Source organism: Mirounga leonina, unplaced genomic scaffold (genome assembly GCF_011800145.1).
Source record: "Mirounga leonina isolate KUSES-001 unplaced genomic scaffold, KU_Mleo_1.0 Mir_82, whole genome shotgun sequence".
In the NCBI taxonomy this organism is placed as follows: domain Eukaryota; kingdom Metazoa; phylum Chordata; class Mammalia; order Carnivora; family Phocidae; genus Mirounga; species Mirounga leonina.
The window spans coordinates 33,328,566-33,348,058 of NW_023270825.1; the positions used below are offsets into that span (position 1 = coordinate 33,328,566).

The following is a 19,493-nucleotide window of genomic DNA, read 5'->3' on the forward strand; positions in this document are numbered from 1 at the left end:
ATACATTCACAGTTAAGTTATATTTAGCTTCAATGATGAACATAATTCTGTGAACATTCAATAATTAGAAAAGGATCAGGGGAATTCCATTTTCAATTTCTATGATATATAAAGGCAGATGAATGAACAAACAGAAATCAATGTATAATGCTGCATACTTGCAGAATGTCACAGAATAACCATTTAAAATAATTTGTAAATTCAAAATTAATAGCTAAAATATACTGTTATTATCTAATTCCAGTTTTTTCAAAATATGAAATATTTTACCATACTGGGTAGTACCTTTCTCATTAGAAAAGGATATAAGAGAACCATCCTTTATTTGAAGCCTCAAAAATCTGTTTTGCTATGAAGCCAGAGTAAATAGCAAAACATACATGTTACAGAGGAGAAAGTAGGCAATAATGAATAAGAATCAGTTATATCTATAGGTGCCAGGCATTTAATGAAAATAAAGAAAAGAGCTTGGTGGGTATACAGAATGCTAGGTGAGTACTTATATATGTCAGTATTAGCCCAATAATGTCAATCTGATTTTTTTAGGAAAAGCTGAAAATTTATATTTTTATTTAAAAATCTCACCAAGTTTAAGTGTTCCAACCTAATTAAAAAAAAAAAGTCACCCCCAATTATATCCCTAATACATGATCTTCCAACAACTATGCTATGACTTAAAAGAGGGCTCTCTGTGTATTTATTAGGACAGGATATCCTGGGGAGAAATCAATTGGTACCCAAATACAGAAGTAGCATCACATTGGAAATGAGTAGAGTTAGCCAGAAATTACAAGTTCTGGTTATGTGTCTTCAAAAGACTCTTAAAGTCTTCTCTCATTTTGAATCAGGGAGGAGAAACTCTGTTCCCTGCCCTAGAATTAATCTGGATCACAGAGTCGGGGTCAATCATTTGCAATGCTTGAGCATGGTACTGGTGGTCATTTACATAAAGAATGCAATCTCTGGACTGAGAATACCACCATAACACTGTCTCAATGGAAGATAAGATTCAGCATACATAATTTTGACCTAGGATATTTTCAAGAAACATAAGCCAGTTTACCATTTTATTGTACTAGTGACAATTTAAGTATGGTCCACGGACCCACGAAGGTCCTCAAGACCTTGTCAGGGGTCCACAAGGCCAAATCATTTCAACAATAGTACTAAAACATTATTTTCCTTTTTCACTAAATTGACATTTGTACTGATGGTACAAAAGCAATGGTGGGTTCGTATCTTAGTGCAAATCCAAGACAGTGGATCCAAACAGTATGAATAGTCATTGTACTATTCACTACTATGTACTAATAGTTAAAAAACCCCCAAAACTAACAGTTTCAAAAATGAAAAGCTAGTTTCATTTAACCTTGTCTTCAGTGAGATCATGAATACTAATTTAATTAAAACTTGTCCCTTGAGTACGACAAAATGAAAAGTATGAATAAAATACTTCCATTGAATACCAAAGGATGATGGTTTTCTCAAGGAAAAGCACTTCTGCAGTTGAGGTGTAAGCTGAACTAACCAGGTTTTGCACAGAACATTATTTTTACTTGAAGTAATGAAACAATGATGGACAAACTATGATTATCCAGACTCAGATGTGTGGTAGACATTTTCTCAAAATTGAATGAAATAAGCCTGCCAATTTAAGGAAAACAGACAGGATTTGTTGCTTTTTTTTTTTTTTTGCCAAGGATAAAATTTTAACTTTTAAGAAAAAATTAGAATTGTGGAAAACATATATCACCATGAACTTGAGAGCTTCCAATGCTTCCAAGGCTTTTTTTGATCAGCATGGTGGTTATAGCAATGAAAATAAATTTTTAGTATAATATAATGAAATATGTCAACATTTGGAAGAACTTATATTTTCTAAGTGACCAACAAATATATTCCAAAATCATGCCCGGGTATAAGATCCATTCAAAGTTCAAGATGGACCAACAAATTTTAATATATCAGAGTGTAGTATAGTCCATGAGAGGGTTTTAGATTTCATACTTCAACTAACTTTTAACAAACTATCAATTGTAAATTTTTGGTGTAGTGTCAAAAGAATATCCAGGACTATGTGAAAATGCTAGTCCTTTCTTTTCTAACTACATAACTGTGTGAAGCTGAATTTGTTTTCTGTTTTTTCATATTCTTCAACCAAAACATATCACAACAGACTAAATTACAGAAGCAGATGTAAGAATCCAGCTATCTTCTATTAAACCAGGCATTAAAATATATTTGAGAAATATAAAACAATGCCATCCTTTTCCAACTTTTGTTTTCTGTTTTGGAAAATATTATTTTCATTACAATGTTGTTTATGTTAACATATAAAGGCTTTATTATTCTTATTTTGAAGCAAATAAACATTAAAAAAATTTCTAGATATAACACACATAAACAGAAGCTATTTGGAGTCCTTAATTTTTAAGTGGTCCTGAGACCATTAAGTTTGAGAACTGCCAGATTTGACCCATAATGTTGAGACTATTATTACTCAATATTCCCCAGATGGGGCAATTAACTTTGCACAAAAGAAAACTTGCATTTTTATGTCCAGAGAATGTACTACTGATATCACTAATTCTGTGCTTTTCAAATATTTTGGCACTTGTCCACTCTACATATACAACCATAAATTTTTATAATGTCATTAACAGTTGAACAGATTTTGATATACCAATGTTGATATAATTTCAGACAAAAGCAAAAGAAACTTAGTATTTAAAGTAGTCTTACTGATTTTGTTTAGGTTCTTCAAAATAGTAGAAAATAATTTGTGGGGTCCACTTAGCATTTTGATCTAGGCTAGAATTTTAACAACTTCATAAGATTCTCCAGAGACTTGGGAGCCTCAGGTTTAGAACCAATGAAACTAACCATACACATAATCACTCTGGTGTTCACAAAGGAAAATGGTGACACTGTGCAATAGTTTGTACAAACTAACATGACTAGGAAAAAATCTCAAGGGAATACATAAAGAAAATCACACCGCTTTTCAGACATACACATTAAAAACTGTGAAAATCATTTATTCTTTATCCAGAGTAATCTAAATTCATTTTCTCAAAGGAAAATAATAGAAACCTAGAGTGAAGTCATAATTCTGCATTTTGTTTGAATTAAGATTAGACATTAGTGTATTAATTAACATACCCTTCATATTAAGATATTTCCGTACATACAGTTTTTAATAATTCCATAACCTTTAGTTTTATATAGATAGTATTTATATTTTCTTCCTAACGAAAAAAAATAACTTGCTGGTTAATCTGGGTACAATTCTATTCTAATCTTTAAGGTACAGAGAATATGTGACAATAGACTACATTTAGTTTTTAAGCCAAACTAGATGCTTAATGAATCAAAAGATAATTAAATTGGTCTTAAAAATTATTCCCTATTTTAACAACATCTACTGGGAATGGTGAATTGATTGAAAGTTTTTTTTTTTCTTTTTTGCTCTGGTCATTATTCTCTACCCATGCCTCTTGATTTCAAATAGAGATGCTGCTACCTTTTATAATTGAAAAATCAACATTCATTTAAGTTGTGAATCATGCTCACTTTATACGATAATTTATCTGTTATAGAATTATTCTTTTAGCAAACAATTTTTGGGATATTATCACCGTGTTAGAATCTGAGTCTTCTAGATATTGCTCACTATTATTTAAATGGAATCTACATACTATTTGACTTTTTTGGCTAAGCCACTCTTTTACTTAGGGCAACATAAGATTAAAATTCCAAGTTTTTCTTCAAAGATACTTCACAGTTTCATAAAGCAAGTGGAGTGAAAATCATCTGTCATTTCAGTCAGGTTTCATTAAAAGAAAATAACTGGTAAAAAGAGAAAAGATTTTTTTCCCACATACAATAAAATATTACATCATTTCGGCACAACAAATAAATATTGTTGGAGACAATGCCATTTAATAGATTGTTTAGAAAAGTTGGTTGTCTTCATTAGATTGCATATTAAAAAGGAAATCCAAATGGTGTATTTTATAGATCTTGTTCTCACTATAGCTGGTAATCTTAAAGAGTAAAAGGACAATCTAGGATATTACATTGTAGTAAACATATAAAATGTGAACCCAAAATAATGTTTAATATTATAGTTGTTGACTTAAAAAAAATAGAGGCACAGAGGTAAAAGAACAGGAAGTCTTTTAGCTTAAATACTGCCCAGTTGATAAAAAGCTACAGAGGGAAAGTACTTCTGATGGTTATTCCCAGAGTATTCTGTACTCTTGGTGATAAATCATGGCACTTATACTTTACTGTAATTTGTAGTTGCCTATTTTGTCTGTTTGTAATGGCAAGAACAATGTCTACTGCTCACACTGCTTTCCCAGCACGAGGCAAAGACTATTTAATAAATCAATAACCCTGTTGGAGAGGCAAGGACTGCATTTCTTTACAGACACGAAGCTCAGAAAAGTTGAGCAACTTGCTTAAGTTAGTGTGGTTATTAAGCAGAGAAGCCAGCATTGAATCCATGTCTTCTATTATCAAGTCAAGTGTTCTTTCTACTGATGACCATTCAAGACCATATTGTATTTCTGATGAAAAGAAAATACATTTGCACATATATTTCTGCATATGACAGACTGCATGTCTAATCTGAAAGGTAAAAGAGGGACCTCTGTGGGGTTTGGCTGACACTATTAGGTACTAAATTATAAATATCAGCACCAAGATGCAGTAACAGTAACAATATCAAACTCACTACTGTTATGATTTTATGCAGCATATCATTCCTAGGATGTCTCATACGTATCTCAGATTGAATACATTCAAAACCAAAATGTATTAACTCCTTTCTCTTACCCTAAAATGAGTTTCTTCTCTTATTATTCCTTAATATAGTTAATAATATCACCCTTTACCCATATCTCAAATTAGAAGCCTGGCATTCTAACTTTTCTGCCCTACATTTTTATGCTACAAAATTAAAATAAACAATTCATCTATAATAGATTTAAGTGCTAAAACCTATAGCCTTGCAATCTGACTTAGTAGGGAAAGGCAAAAAAATATATTTAAAATAAAAAGGAAGTAATATCTGAAGTTGGATTATAAAGTCACTGAATTAGACTTTTCATGTAGTAATGAAGTTTTTAGTCTGAGAGTTCTTGAGTGTTGATAACTGGTTGGTGACAGCTGTGTTTAAAGTGGTCATTATTGCTGAATATAATTCTCAAAACCTCCACCCAACAGAAAAGCTTTTGTTTTTTTTTTTTGTTTTTTTTTAAATAAAGTCTTTTTTTTTTTTTAAGATTTTATTTATTTATTTGACAGAGAGAGACATAGCGAGAGCAGGACACAAGCAGGGGGAGTGGGAGAGGGAGAAGCAGGCTTCCCGCAGAGCAGGGAGCCCGATGTGGGACTCGATCCCAGGACCCTGCGATCATGACCTGAGCCGAAGGCAGACGCTTAACGACTGAGCCACCCAGGCGCCCAAAGCTTTTGTTTTTTATTCATCCTTCATATCCCAGGTGAAATGTTCTCCTTAGAGAGGACTTCTCTGATAATCCTACCTAAGTAAGGTTTCCCTCCTATTTTCTATCAGTATAACTTGTTCATTTCTGCTTAGCATGAATCTCAATTTATAATTAAGTTATGGTAAAATTATAATTATTAGAATAATTTATGTTTATCTACCTATTTATTTTAATATACCATCAACTAAACTGTAAACTCCATGAGGGCAGAGATTATATCTGTCACTGATATAAAAGCACATATAAGAATATTAAGTTTAGGTTTAATTAAGCAGTTTTATAATTTGAGACTTTCAATAGACTAATTTGACTTTCTTCACTCCTTCTAAAAAAATCAATATTCAAACTAGTTTTTTATTACATTAGTATTCTGGTTCAGCCTTAGAAGTTTAATTTTAAAATTACACTGAAGTACTAATTTTATCTTTGAGGTATATATTCTGGTGCCGGTAAAAATTATCTAAAAGGAAAAGAACCTTATTCCTAGGTAAAAATAAAGAAAAAAAATCCTAGGGGAAAAAAAAAGGTATCCAAATACACTGCTTTATTTGAATTCATTGTTATTTTGAATGCCGAAGTGGTAACTAAGGAAAAATTTTTTTTTTTTTTTTTTTAAGATTTTATTTATTTGAGAGAGAGAGAATGAGAGACAGAGAGCATGAGAGGGAGGAGGGTCAGAGGGAGAAGCAGACTCCCCGCCGAGCAGGGAGCCCGATGCGGGACTCGATCCCGGGACTCCAGGATCATGACCTGAGCCGAAGGCAGTTGCTTAACCGACTGAGCCACCCAGGCGCCCAGGAAAAAATATTAAGACAAGCTATTTGTTCTCCTAAAGTTTCGTAATGAGCAAATTAACTTAATAGATGTTAATATTTTTATTTTTAGGATTTCACTTTAGTAAATTTGGAATTCCAAGTTATTTTAGAATTGCTTTTAATATTCCTTTTGTAATTAGAATGTAATTACAAAGTTTTAAAAAGGCTCAAGATCTACTATGTTTAATTAAATTTAGCTTAGATATTTATGTTCACAGTATATTATTAAGGAAAAGAATACTGCACCTTGAATAGTTCCACATTCCTAACATTTGGGTCTTAATATTTGGTGAATGATTAAACATTTATAGTGGACTAAACTTTTAGCTTTATTTCCCAGACTTCAGAAATGAGTATAGCTTGTATAGTTGGGATTTAATGTAAACAATAAATTCTTTTGTTTTAAAAATCTTAAAGACATGAATAAGATTCTTCTAACCAATTCAAGTCTTAGAACTCCATGTTTTCATTCAGTTGAAGATACAGCTGAATGGCACCTGAATGGCATTAACATATATTTTGTCTAGAATATTCTTACAGTTTTTCTTCATTGAAGATTTAGAACCATAATTTTTTTAAACTATAAAATTAATATTGGTTATATTTGACACAAATCCAAAAGTGATGATATACAACAGTAACACTGTGAGGACTTTCCTGAGAAGGTTGTACCACGGTATGTAAAAGCAACTGTACTACACATATGAAGAACTGCTTGGGATTAACTTCTAAGTTAAGTCCAGTTTTAACATTCTAAAACTCATGAAAATTGAGGAAGACAGCCAAATAAGTTGTAAATTTGATGACAGAGAAGAAGCCATAGTTTGAAAAATTACCTGCAGATCCCCTGAATAAATTTAGTATACAGCTGATATCTAATACCATATCTTATTAAATAAGAAGGAATGTTACTGTTAATCTTTTGAGGCCAATGTTGGATCCATCATATAGAAAACTTGAAAGCACAAATGACTAACTTAACCAGAAAAGGGACATTCCAGAAGAAAGCAGTTACAGCCATTATTAAGTCTGCTACTTAATTTATCATATACATGAAGATATGAGGCAGCAAATAAATGTCTAATCCTTTTTTCCTCCCACATATGATTCAGTACTTGGGAAAAATTATAAGAAATAAATACTAAAAAACTTCCTTCCTCCCCCAAAGGTTGGCATTAAAACTTTCTTTCTAATCAATTTAGATTTGTTTCCAAATACTAGGCAGCAACATTCCAAGTTGAATATGTTTGAAAAAATTTGGAATGATACTAGAGCAGGGAGCTACCCCAGCCTGGACAAGCTAAAAAAAAATTCTTTTGGTGACATTTTTTTATTTTGTTAATCTTATTTTTTATTGGCCAGAAATGCATTCATCCTTTGCATAAACAAATAACTTCACATCTATACTGATGAGTAGCTAAAAAATAACAAGTCTAAAACAAAGAAACAGGGAGCTACAGAAAGTAATACCTATAGCTGTGATGTAGGAGTAGACATTTTACATGAAATTTCTATTGTCCTACTGTTGGCCTAATTTGACAATCTGTGAAACAGTAAGTGTCAATTATTTTATAATCCATTCATTTTTCATTGCATTATCTTGCATGCAATCCAACCTTGACAAGCAGAGGGAAATATTGGTTAAATTTCCCAGACTCGTATAGTAGAACAAATTTAAGGTGCCAAGGAACTGTACTTACTTTTGGTGTTGGGCAGGAAGCTGTAGAAAGGCGAGATGTAGCCTGAGCACGAGGCGATTCTGAAGGAGTAGTGCTGAGGGAGGCTGTGTCTCGTGGGAGCACCTGAACGCCACGAGAAATGATGGAGTCTGGAATCTGAACAAGAAAAACAAGAATGGTTTAATATTCTGAAAATACCAACATTAAAATCAATGCTCGCACCTTTTTTTTTTTTTTTAAATGGCATTCTTTGCTGCCTAGCTCTCATATATTTGGTCTCACTCACTGTTAGGTATAAATGCATCCAACAATTTGGGATAGGATAGGAACCTTCAGTTTTAAAATATTTTCTCTTACCAAATAATATTGCATGAAACTTTTTTAATGAGAGGCAGTCTAGCATTGTAGTTAAGGAGTAAAATGTTCGGCATTCATATACTGGCTCTGCTATTTAATAATTATTTAATTCCTAGATATTTTCCATTTTCCTTCCTCCACACTTTATCCTCTTGGCTCTAAGCTGACCTGTATAGATAGAATCAACAAGCTATTCTGTGCTCTCTAGTTTCTAGTTGGGTTCAGCTAGTGCCAGGAAACTGAAAGGTTAGAGGAGAGTAAGGTCTGATCTTTATTCCCTTGTGTCCTTCTCCACCAGGTTACCACAGGTTGGCTAAGTCACAGCCCCTGGTCATCTGACAGGAGCTTATGGCTCTTTTCTGGATTCCAGTAGCAGTTCCCTCCCTTTGCCCCATTAGGACTAGGGATATTGATGGTTCCCAGTATTACTAGTCTCAGGGCACTGCACTGTGTTTTTTGCTTTCCCTAAAATCTGCCCAAACCTTTGTAAACACACTATAGTTCCTTATTAAACTCTTCACAATTATCCCATATAACTATGCTATGACTTCTGTGGGGACACTGATGGCTTTGCTTTTTAAATCACCATTTCCTTTATCTAAAAAAATGAATAATGACAGCATCTACCTCACCAGATTACTGTTGAGGATTAAATAAGATAATGCATATAAATTATCTAGCACTACAAAGTAGTACTAAATAAATATTGACTATTATTATTGATCTTATTATGTTATACCTATCAACATGGTAAAAACTGATGTAATTGAATATCACCATTCTAAAAATATACAAACATAAGGACAAATAATGTGGATTATTCATTATAAAAATTATTATTTATGTTGATTATAAAATTATTATTTTGGGCTATGCATAATTTAGTTCCTGTTCTGGGCTAATACTAATGGGTTTAGGTTTTCTGATCTCAAAATGAGAACTTGACCACTTTCAAGTTTTGAGCACAGAGGGGACATACATATGATAAAAAGATAAGCAATTAACATTCGATCAGTAAATATCTCTAACCATGTGAAAACAAGGAAGCAGCAACCAGACTTTACGATTAGAAAGGTGCTCCTGATCTTATGCATCATCTGTTTCTCACAAATTTCCATAGAAGCTCTTTTATTTAGTTTCCATACCAATATCCTCATTACCAATGGTATTGCTATCATTTATCATTAGTTAATTTATATGACTTATAAATAATGTTCTCATAACTAGGGTGAAAAGCAACGGGAATTCTGAGATGAAAAACTGCTCTACCTGCTAGTTCATTTGAGTACTGAACTGTGATAAATAAGTTAAGGAAACAGAAGTAGATAGTCTGATTTAAAAGAGCTATATGTTGCCATTAATGTCTAGCAAAAAAGGCCATGTATTAGAAAAAAAGTCAAAGAAATCTCCTATTATACTTCACATGACACCATGCTCCTCTACTTCATAGTAATTTCCACAGTTATACTACATTTATATCTGTTATAGTTTGATCAATGTCTATGTCCCATACTAGAATGCCTTGTCATGATGAAGCCATGCTTTTGCTACTATTTTATGTCCAGTACCTAAGAAAGCACATGCACAAAGTAGTATGTATGTAAGATATATAGATTTCCAGACTAACAAACACATGTGTACATATACTACCCATCTCTCTCTCTCGCTCTCTGTGTGTGTATGAATGTAAACAGGACAGCAGGATATTTCAGGGGAAAGATGAGTTTAAATTTGAAGTACATTCTTTGGGGTTAATAGTCTGGAGATACCAAATGAGCTTTTAGAAATATGAGTCTGGAGCTCAGGAAAATGTTAGGGGTTGGGTATATACTTTGGGAATTATCAATGGAGGTGACAGTTTCAGTCATGCATATATTTCAGATCATCCAAGGACAGTATGTAAAAGAACAAAAGATGATGGTTGATAATTCTAGGGGAGATCCATATTACAGGCTTAACAGAAGAAAAAATCAAGGGGAAAAACAATCTGTAAATGAAATAACAGTACATCCTATTTTTCCTTTTTTGAACAATCAGGATTTATATCTATCATACTGGCTCAATTTTTTTTTAAAATTTTATTTATTTATTTGACAGAGAGAGAGACAGCGAGAGAGGGAACACAAGCAGGAGGGGTGGGAGAGGGAGAAGCAGGCTTCCCGCCGAGCAGACAGCCTGATGTGGGGAGCCTGACACAGGCCTCAATCCCAGGACCCTGGGATCATGACCGGAGCCGAAGGCAGACTCTTAACGACTGAGCCACCCAGGCACACCATACTGGCTCAGTTATTATATAGCACATCTTTTCACTTCAAAAGTATTTCAGTTTGGAAGATAAATTATTTACTTTTCATATCTTTAAGAAATTGTTAGACACAAAAGAGGAAAATCAAGACTGAATGAATATATGGGAAGGGAAAAGAGAAGAAACTTTCAAGGAGATGTGAAAGAATATCAACTATGGAGAGAAGATAAGTAGGATAAGAGTTGAAAAAAATACATGACATGAATAGACATTTTTCCAAAGACGACATCCAAATGGCCAACAGACACTCAATGAGATACCACCTCACACCAGTCAGAATGGCTAAAATTAACAAGTCAGGAAACGAGAGATGTTGGCAAGGATGCGGAGAAAGGGGAACCCTCCTACACTGTTGGTGGGAAGGCAAGCTGGTGCAGCCACTCTGGAAAACAGTATGGAGGTTCCTCAAAAAGTTGAAAATAGAGCTACCCTACGACCCAGCAATTGCACTACTGGGTATTTACCCCAAAGATACAAATGTAGTGATCTGAAGCTGTATGTGCACCACAATGTTTATAGTGCAATGTCCACAACAGCCAAACTATGGGAAGAGCCAAATGTCCATCAACAGATGAATGGATAAAGAAGACGTGGTATATACACACACACACACACACACACACACACACACACACAATGGAATATTATGCAGCCATCAAAAAACCCCGAAATCTTGCCATTTGCAATGATGTGGATGGAACTAGAGGGTATTATGCTAAGCGAAATAAGTCAATCAGAGAAAGACATGTATCATACGATCTCACTGATATGAGGAATTCTTAATCTCAGGAAACAAACTGAGGGTTGCTGGAGTGGTGGGGGGTGGGAGGGATGGGGTGGCTGGATGATAGACATTGGGGAGGGTATGTGCTATGGTGAGCGCTATGAATTGTGTAAGACTGATGAATCACAGACTTGTACCTCTGAAACAAATAATACATTATATGTTAAAAAAAAAGATAGTAGGAAGGGAAAAATGAAGTGGGGGGAAATCGGGGGGGGGGAGACGAACCATGAGAGATTATGGACTCTGAGAAACAAACTGAGGGTTCTAGAGGGGAGGGGGGTAGGGGAATGGGTTAGCCTGGTGATGGGTATTAAAGACGGCACATATTGAATGGAGCACTGGGTTCTATACACAAACAATGAATCATGGAACACTACATCAAAAACTAATGATGTAATGTATGGTGATTAACATAACATAATAAAATGAAATAAAAAAAGAATATTAAAATAAAAAACAAACAAAAAAAGAGTTGAAAAAAAGCCAATGAGAACTGGAAAGACTCCACCAAAAAACTGCTAGAATTCCTAAATGAATTCAGTAAAGTTGCAAGATAAAAAAATCAATGTACAGAAATCTGTTGCATTTCTATACACCAATAATGAAGCAGTAGAAAGAGAAATGAAAGAATCAATCCCATTTATAATTGCACCCAAAACAGTAAGATACCTAGGAATAAGCCTAATCAAAGAGATGAAAGACCTGTACTCTGAAAACTATAAAACACTGATGAAGAAATTGAAGATGACACAAACAAATGGAAAAACATTCCATGTTCTTGGATTGGAAGAACAAATATTGTTAAAATGTCTATACTATCCAAAGCAATCTGCACATTTAATGCAACCCCTATCAAAATATCAACAGTATTTTTCGCAGAGATAGAACAAACAATCCTAAAATTTATATGGAACCACAAAAGACCCCGAATAGCCAAAGCAACCTTGAAAAGCAAAGCAAAGCTGGAGGCCTCACAATTCCAGACTTCAAGTTATATTACAAACTTGTAGTGACCAAAACTGTATGTTACTGGCACAAAAATAGACACACAGATCAAAGGAACAGAATAGAAAACCCAGAAACGAATCCACAACTATATGGTCAATTAATCTTCAACTAAGCAGGAAAGAATACCCAATGGGAAAAAGACAGTCTCTTCAGCAAACAGTGTTGGGAAAGTTGGACAGCAACATGAAAATAAATGAAACTGGACCACTTTCTTACACCAAATACACAAATAAATTTAAAGTGGATTAAAGACCTAAATGTGAGACTTGAAACCATAAAAATCCTAGAAGAGAACACAGGTGATAACCTCTTTGACATAAGCTGTAACAACTTCTTTCTAGATATGTCTCCTGAAGCAAGGGAAACAAAAGCAAAAATAAACCACTGGGACTCCATCAAAATAAAAATTTTCTGAACAGCAAAGGAAACAATCAACAAAACTAAAAAGGCAACCTACAGAATGACAGAAGATATTTGCAAATGACATATCTGATAAAGGGTTAGTATCTGAAAATTATAAAGAACTTATAAAACTCAACACCCCAAGAACAAACAATGCAATTAAAAATGGGCAGAAGACATGAATAAACATTTTTCCAAAGAAGATATACAGATGGACAACAGACATATGAAAACATGCTCAACATCACTGATCAACAGGGAAATGCAAATCAAAACTAAAATATCACCTTACACCTGTCAGAACAGCTAAAATCAACAAGAAACAACAGGTGTTGGCGAGGATGTAGGGAAACAGGAACCCTCTTACACTGTTGGTGGGAATGCAAATTGATGCAGTGATTCTGGGAAACAGTATGGCGGTTCCTCAAAAAGTTAAAAATGAAACCACACTATGATATAGCAATTGTAGTACTAGGTGTTTACCCAAAGAATCCAAAAACACTTATTCAAAGGCATACATACATGCTCCCTGATGTTTATAGCAGCATTACCTACAATAGCCAAATTATGGAAACAGTCCAATGTCCATTAACTGATGAATAGATAAAAAAGATGTGGTATGTATGTATGTATGTATGTATGTATCTATCTATCTATCTATACAACAGAATATTATTCAGCCATAAAAAAGAATGAAATCTCGCCATTTGTAGTGACATGGATGGAGCTAGAGAGTATTACGCTAAGTGAAATAAGTCAGTCAGAGAAAGACAAATACCATATGATTTCACTCATATGTGGAATTTAAGAAACAAATCAAATGAGCAAAAGGGGAAAAAAAGAGAGAGGGAGGCTAACCAAGAAACAGACTCTTTTAACTATAAAGAACACATATAGATAAAATTTAACAAGCCACAAAAAGGGAAAGAGACAGATGCCAAAGAACAAGATGGGAGTAGTTATTAGTTGTCTGAGACACAGCTATTTCATTATTTGATGAACATAGATACCTTATTACAAGAAGTCAAAAAAAATTAGAGGTAAGGAAAGGGAAGCAGTGAATATGGATTACTGAGTTGATGGACATTTGTACTGTTTCCATTTTGGAGACACTATGAACAATGTTACTATGAACATTCTAGTATGTATCATGATTCCTATATGCATTAATTTTAGGATATATATATTCAGGAACAGAATTGCTGGTTATTGGGTAAGCATACCCTTTTACAAATTTCCAAATTGGTTAAGCCAATTTATATGTCTATTGAAAGAAAATGGCGATAGTTCCTCTTACTCTAAAACATATCTCTATCTAGTACTGTCAATATTAGCAATTTTTTTCACATCTGGTAGTAGTAATAATAGTTATCATGGTTTTAATGTTCCTTTCCCTGACTGTTAATGAGAAAAAGCATTATTTTATATGTTTATCAGGCACTTAGATGTTCTTTTTTGTAAAGTCCCTGTTTAAGTCTTTTGCCCAAATTCTCCCTTATTGGGTTGTCCTTTTTTACTGAATTGTTAGATTTTAGTATCTATCCTGGATAACTAGTTCTTTATCAGTTTTATATGGTGAAAACATCTATTCCTATTCTGTAGCTTGTTGTCTTACTTAATCATGTCTTATGGTTAACAGAATATTTTAATTTAGCCAAATCTATCAGTATTTTCCTTTATAGTTAGAGGGTTTTGTGTCTTAAAAGGAATCCAGTGGAAATGGCAGAGTAGGAAATGCCAAAAGTCCATCACTCCATGAAAGAGGTGACTAAATTAGCAAAAATGGTCAGAATCAACCAGGTGAATGCTTAATCAAGGAAAAAAACAAAAAACAAAAAAACCCCCCAAAAACCAAAACAACTATTCCTCCACTAAACAGCTCAGTGGTATACTTGAAGACACAGCCCACATTCCTGGTAAGCATTCTTAGTACTGGAGGAAGAACAAACCTTATTCTAAAGAATTGCAGTTCTTTGTTTCAATATGTCCAGTGGCTCAATGAAGGACATATAGGGTTTGCTTTTATTTCCCCTAACCTGGAACTTTCCCTGGGCTTCTGCAGCTAACCAGAAGGTGGTATTGTTCAAAAATATAAAGGCAAATATATTAACTACTGCTCTCGGGGCATGGGATGACAGTTGGGATAAAGAGTAGATTCACTGAGAAATTTGGAAGGAAAGGCTATGTAATGAAATGCTTTCAGGCATTAAGGACTTTGAAAAGCATATTCCTGGGAATCCAAAGGTTCATGTTTATGCCCAGGGTTAGCCACATCCTCAGAAGACTACCTAATCTTTCAACTCTTGCTGAACTTCAGACTCTGCACAAGCAGGAAGTGAAGGCTAAGAGTTGTAAACTGGCTAAGTGTCAAAGGCATGCCCTGATACATACAAAGAGTCCAAGTGAAAAGAATAAGAGATTATCTTTTTCTGTATACATTTTCCTCAGGCATTAAGGAAATCTCTGTTGAATCACTAGCTGACCACACAGCTAATGGAACAGAGACTTCAGTTACCAATAATTAATAACAGACTTGACAAGAAAGTTAATCAACAAACCAAAAACAGTAATTATGACAAAGAGCAATATCATACCCCAGGGAGGGGGAAGAATCTGATTTCCAGAGTTTCCACTTGTAATATTCAAAGTGTCCAGTTTGCAACAAAAATTATAAGTTATGCAAAGAAACAAGAAAGTGTGGCCTATGTATAGGGGAAAAAAAAAAAGGAATAAATAGAAACTGTTATGGAGAAAGCTCAGACACTAGACTACTGAAAAAATTTAAATCAACTATTTTTTCAAGATTGTTTTGGCAACTTGGGGTCTTTTGTGCTTCCATATAAATTTTTAGGATTGTTTGTTTACCCAAGGATACAAAAATACTGATTTGAAGGGACACATGCACCCCAATGTTTATAGCAGCCTTATCAACAACAGGCAAATTATGGAAAGAGTCCAAATATCCATCAATGGATGAATGGATAAAGAAAATGTGGTACATATGCAATGGAATATTACTCAGCCATCTTAAAGAATGAAATCTTGCCATTTGCAATGATGTGGATAGAGCTAGAGTGTATTATGTTAAGCGAAATAAGTCAATGAGAAGAAGACAAATACCATTATGATTTCACTGATATGTGGAATTAAAGAAACAAAACAGATGAACATAGAGGAAGGGGGAACAAAAGAGAGAGGGAAGTAAACCATAAGAGACTCTTAACTACAGAGAACAATCTCAGGGTTGATGGAAGGAGATGGGTGGAGGATGGGTTAAATGGGTGATGGGTGTTAAGGAGGGCACTTGTGATGAACACTGGGTGTTATATGTAAGTGATAAATCACTAATTTCTACTCCTGAAACCAATATTACCTTATATGTTAACTAGAATTTAAATAAAAACTTGAAATAAAAAAAAATCAACTATTTAAAATATATTGAAAGAACTAAAGAAAACTATGGATAAAAAACTAAAGAAAGCATGGGGAAGATGTCTCCCCAACAAGGAACAGCTTTTAAAGAGAAAGAAATAATGAAAAAGAAACAAACAGAAATTCTAAAGTTGAAAAAAATAGTTGACTCTTGAACAATGCAGGGATGTGGATGCCAACCCCCTGTGCAGTCAAAAATCTGTGTATACCTTTTGACTCCCCAAAACTTAACTACTAATAGCCTACTGCTGATTGGAAGCCTTACGAATTGACACATATTTCATATATGTATTACATACTGTATTCTTACAAAAAAGTAAGCTAGAGAAGAGAAAATGTTATTAAGAAAATCATAAGAAAAAATAAACTAAAAGAAAAGAAAATCATAAGGAAAAAAAAATACATTTACAGTACTATACTATGTCTATTGAAAAAAATGCACATATAAGTGGACCCATACAGTTCAAACCTGTGTTGGGGTTCAACCATAGAACTAAAATAAAAAATTCTCTACATGGGTTCAGCAGCAGATTTGAGCAAGCAGAAGAAAGAATTACTGACTTGAAGATAAATCAATTGAGAATACCCAATTTGAGCAGAAAGAAAAAAAGAATGAAGAAAAATGAGCAGAACTTCAGAAAACCATGGAAGGACACTAATAACTGCACCAAGATATGCATAATGGGAGTCCCAAAAGGAGAGGAGAGAAAGAGGCAGAGAAAATATTTGAAGAAATAATGACTGAAAATTTTCCAAATACGATGAAAGACATAAGTCTACATGCTCAAGAAGTTCAACAATTCCAAGTTAGATAAAGAGATCTACACCAAGACACATTATAACAAACCGTTGAAAGTGAAGGACAAAGAATTCTAAAAGCAGCAAGAGAGAAGCAACCTATATGAGAGATCCTCAATACGATTAACAGCCTATTTCTCAGCAGAAACTATAGAGGTCAATAGGTAGCAAAATAACACATTCAAAATGCTAGATGAAAATGAACTGTCAACCAGAAATTTTATATATGGCAAAACTATAATTCAAAAATGAAAAGGAAATCAAAATATTCTCAGATAAACAAAAGCTGAGAGTTCAATACTAGTAGACCTTCCCTACAAGAAATGCTAAAAGTTCTTCAGGTTGAAATGAAAGGACACTAGACAGTAATTTGGAATTCACATGGAGAAATAAATAACACTGGTACTCAACATAGGTAGATATAAAAGTAATACATATTTTGGTTTGTAAATCAATAGAGTTTAAAAAGAAAACTATATAAAACAATAATTGTAAATCTGTGTTGATGGGTACACAAGGTATAAATCTGTATTTTGTGAAAATAACATAAGTGAGGGAGATTGGGCAAAGATTTTGCATAATATTTAAACTAATTTGGTATTAATCAAACTAGACTGTTACAAAGTAAGATGTTAATTTTAACCCCTGGAGCAACCACTAAAAAGATAACTAAAAAAATATTTGCCAAAAGAAATGAGAGAAAAATGAAAATGACACACTAGAAACTATCTATTAATCAAAAATGAAAGAAGTAATGGAGAAAATGAGGAACAAAAATGATAAAAGAAATATAGAAAATAAACTGGAAAAAAATTACCTTATCAGTAATTACAATAAATGTAACTGGATTAAACTACCCAATTAAAAGTAGAGACTAGCGGGATGGATTAAAAAACATGATCTAAGTATCTACTTTAGGTCCAAAGACACAAATAGGTTGAAGGTGAAAGAATGGAAAGATTTTTTTTCTATGCAAACAGTGATCAGGAGAGCTAGAATGGCTATAATAATATCAGACAAAATGGATGTTAATAAAAAAACTGTTACAAGAGACAAAGACATAAAATAATGATAAAAAGGTCAATCCATCAGAAGATGTAAAAATCATAAACATATACACACCAATAAAAGCCCCAAAATATATGAAGCAAAAACTAACAATACTGGAGAAAAAGTCCAATGATTATAGTGTGGGAAACTTCAATGTTCCACTTTCAAAAATGGGTAGAACAACTAGTCAGAAGACCAACAAGTGAAACAGAAGATTTGAACAACAGTATAAACCAACAACCATATAGAGAAAAATCTACCTGGTAACAGTAAAATACACATTTTTCTCAAGTGAACAGGGAACATTTTCCAGGATAGACTAAATGTTAAGCCACAAAATATGTCTCACTAAAATACTGAAATCATACAATGTATCTTCTCTGTCCATAATGAAAGGAAAGTGGAAAACAATATAGAAAGAAATTGGGAAATTTACAAATATGTGGAAATTAAACACATTCTTAACTGAAGAGTCAAGGAAGAAATCACAAAGGAAATTACAATATTTTGACATGAATGAAAATGAAAACACAATATACCCATATACCCAAACTTACAGGTGCAGTAACAGTAGTGTTCAGAGGGAAATTTGTAACTACAAATAAAGAAGGAAAATTTCAAATCAATACTCTAACCTTCTACCTTAAAGAACTAAAAAAATAAGAGCAAACTAAACCCAAAGAGAAGAAAAGAACTAATAAAAAGTATAACAAAGATAAATAAAATAGAGAACAGAAAGACACTGAAAGAATCAACAAAACCAAAGTTGATTCTTTGGAAAGAGCAATAGAACTGACAAACCTTTACCTAGACTGGCAGAAAAAAAGAAAGAAAACTCATATTACTAAAATCAGGAATAAAAATGGGGACATTACTATTGCTCTCACAGAAATAAAAATTATAATACTATAAACAATTGTATGCCAAAAATTGGATAACCCAGATAAACCCAGAAATTATGAAAATTGGTAGAAGAAATAGAAAATCTGGAGTAGACATATAACAAGTATGAATCAATAATAAAATAAAACAAAAACAAAAACAAAAAACACCTTTCAACAGGAAAAACTCAGGGCCAGATGGCCTCACTAAAGAATTCTATCAAATGTTTTAAAAAAGAATTAACATAAATCCTTTACAAACTCTTCCACAAAACTGAAGAGGTGGGAACACTTCTTAATTCATTTTATGGGGCTTATAGTACCCTGATACCAAAGACAAATAAACACATCACAGGAAAAGAATATTATAGACCAATGTTCTTTATGAATATAGATGCAAATATCTTAAATAAAATACCAGAAACTGAATCCAACAGCATATTAAAATGATTACATACCACGA

At 33.3% G+C, this 19,493-nt stretch overlaps 1 protein-coding gene across 5 annotated transcripts in view; it reads right to left on the reverse strand.

Annotated features, from left to right (window-relative positions):
* The window catches only part of GPHN (gephyrin), a 626,508-nt gene that overhangs the window by 213,440 nt on the left and 393,575 nt on the right, over nt 1-19,493 (reverse strand). For all 5 annotated transcript variants that reach the window (XM_034992943.1, XM_034992941.1, XM_034992938.1 and 2 more), the window contains one exon: nt 8,032-8,166. In XM_034992943.1, coding sequence (XP_034848834.1) covers nt 8,032-8,166 — 135 coding nt within the window. The remainder of the gene's footprint in view (nt 1-8,031; nt 8,167-19,493) is intronic.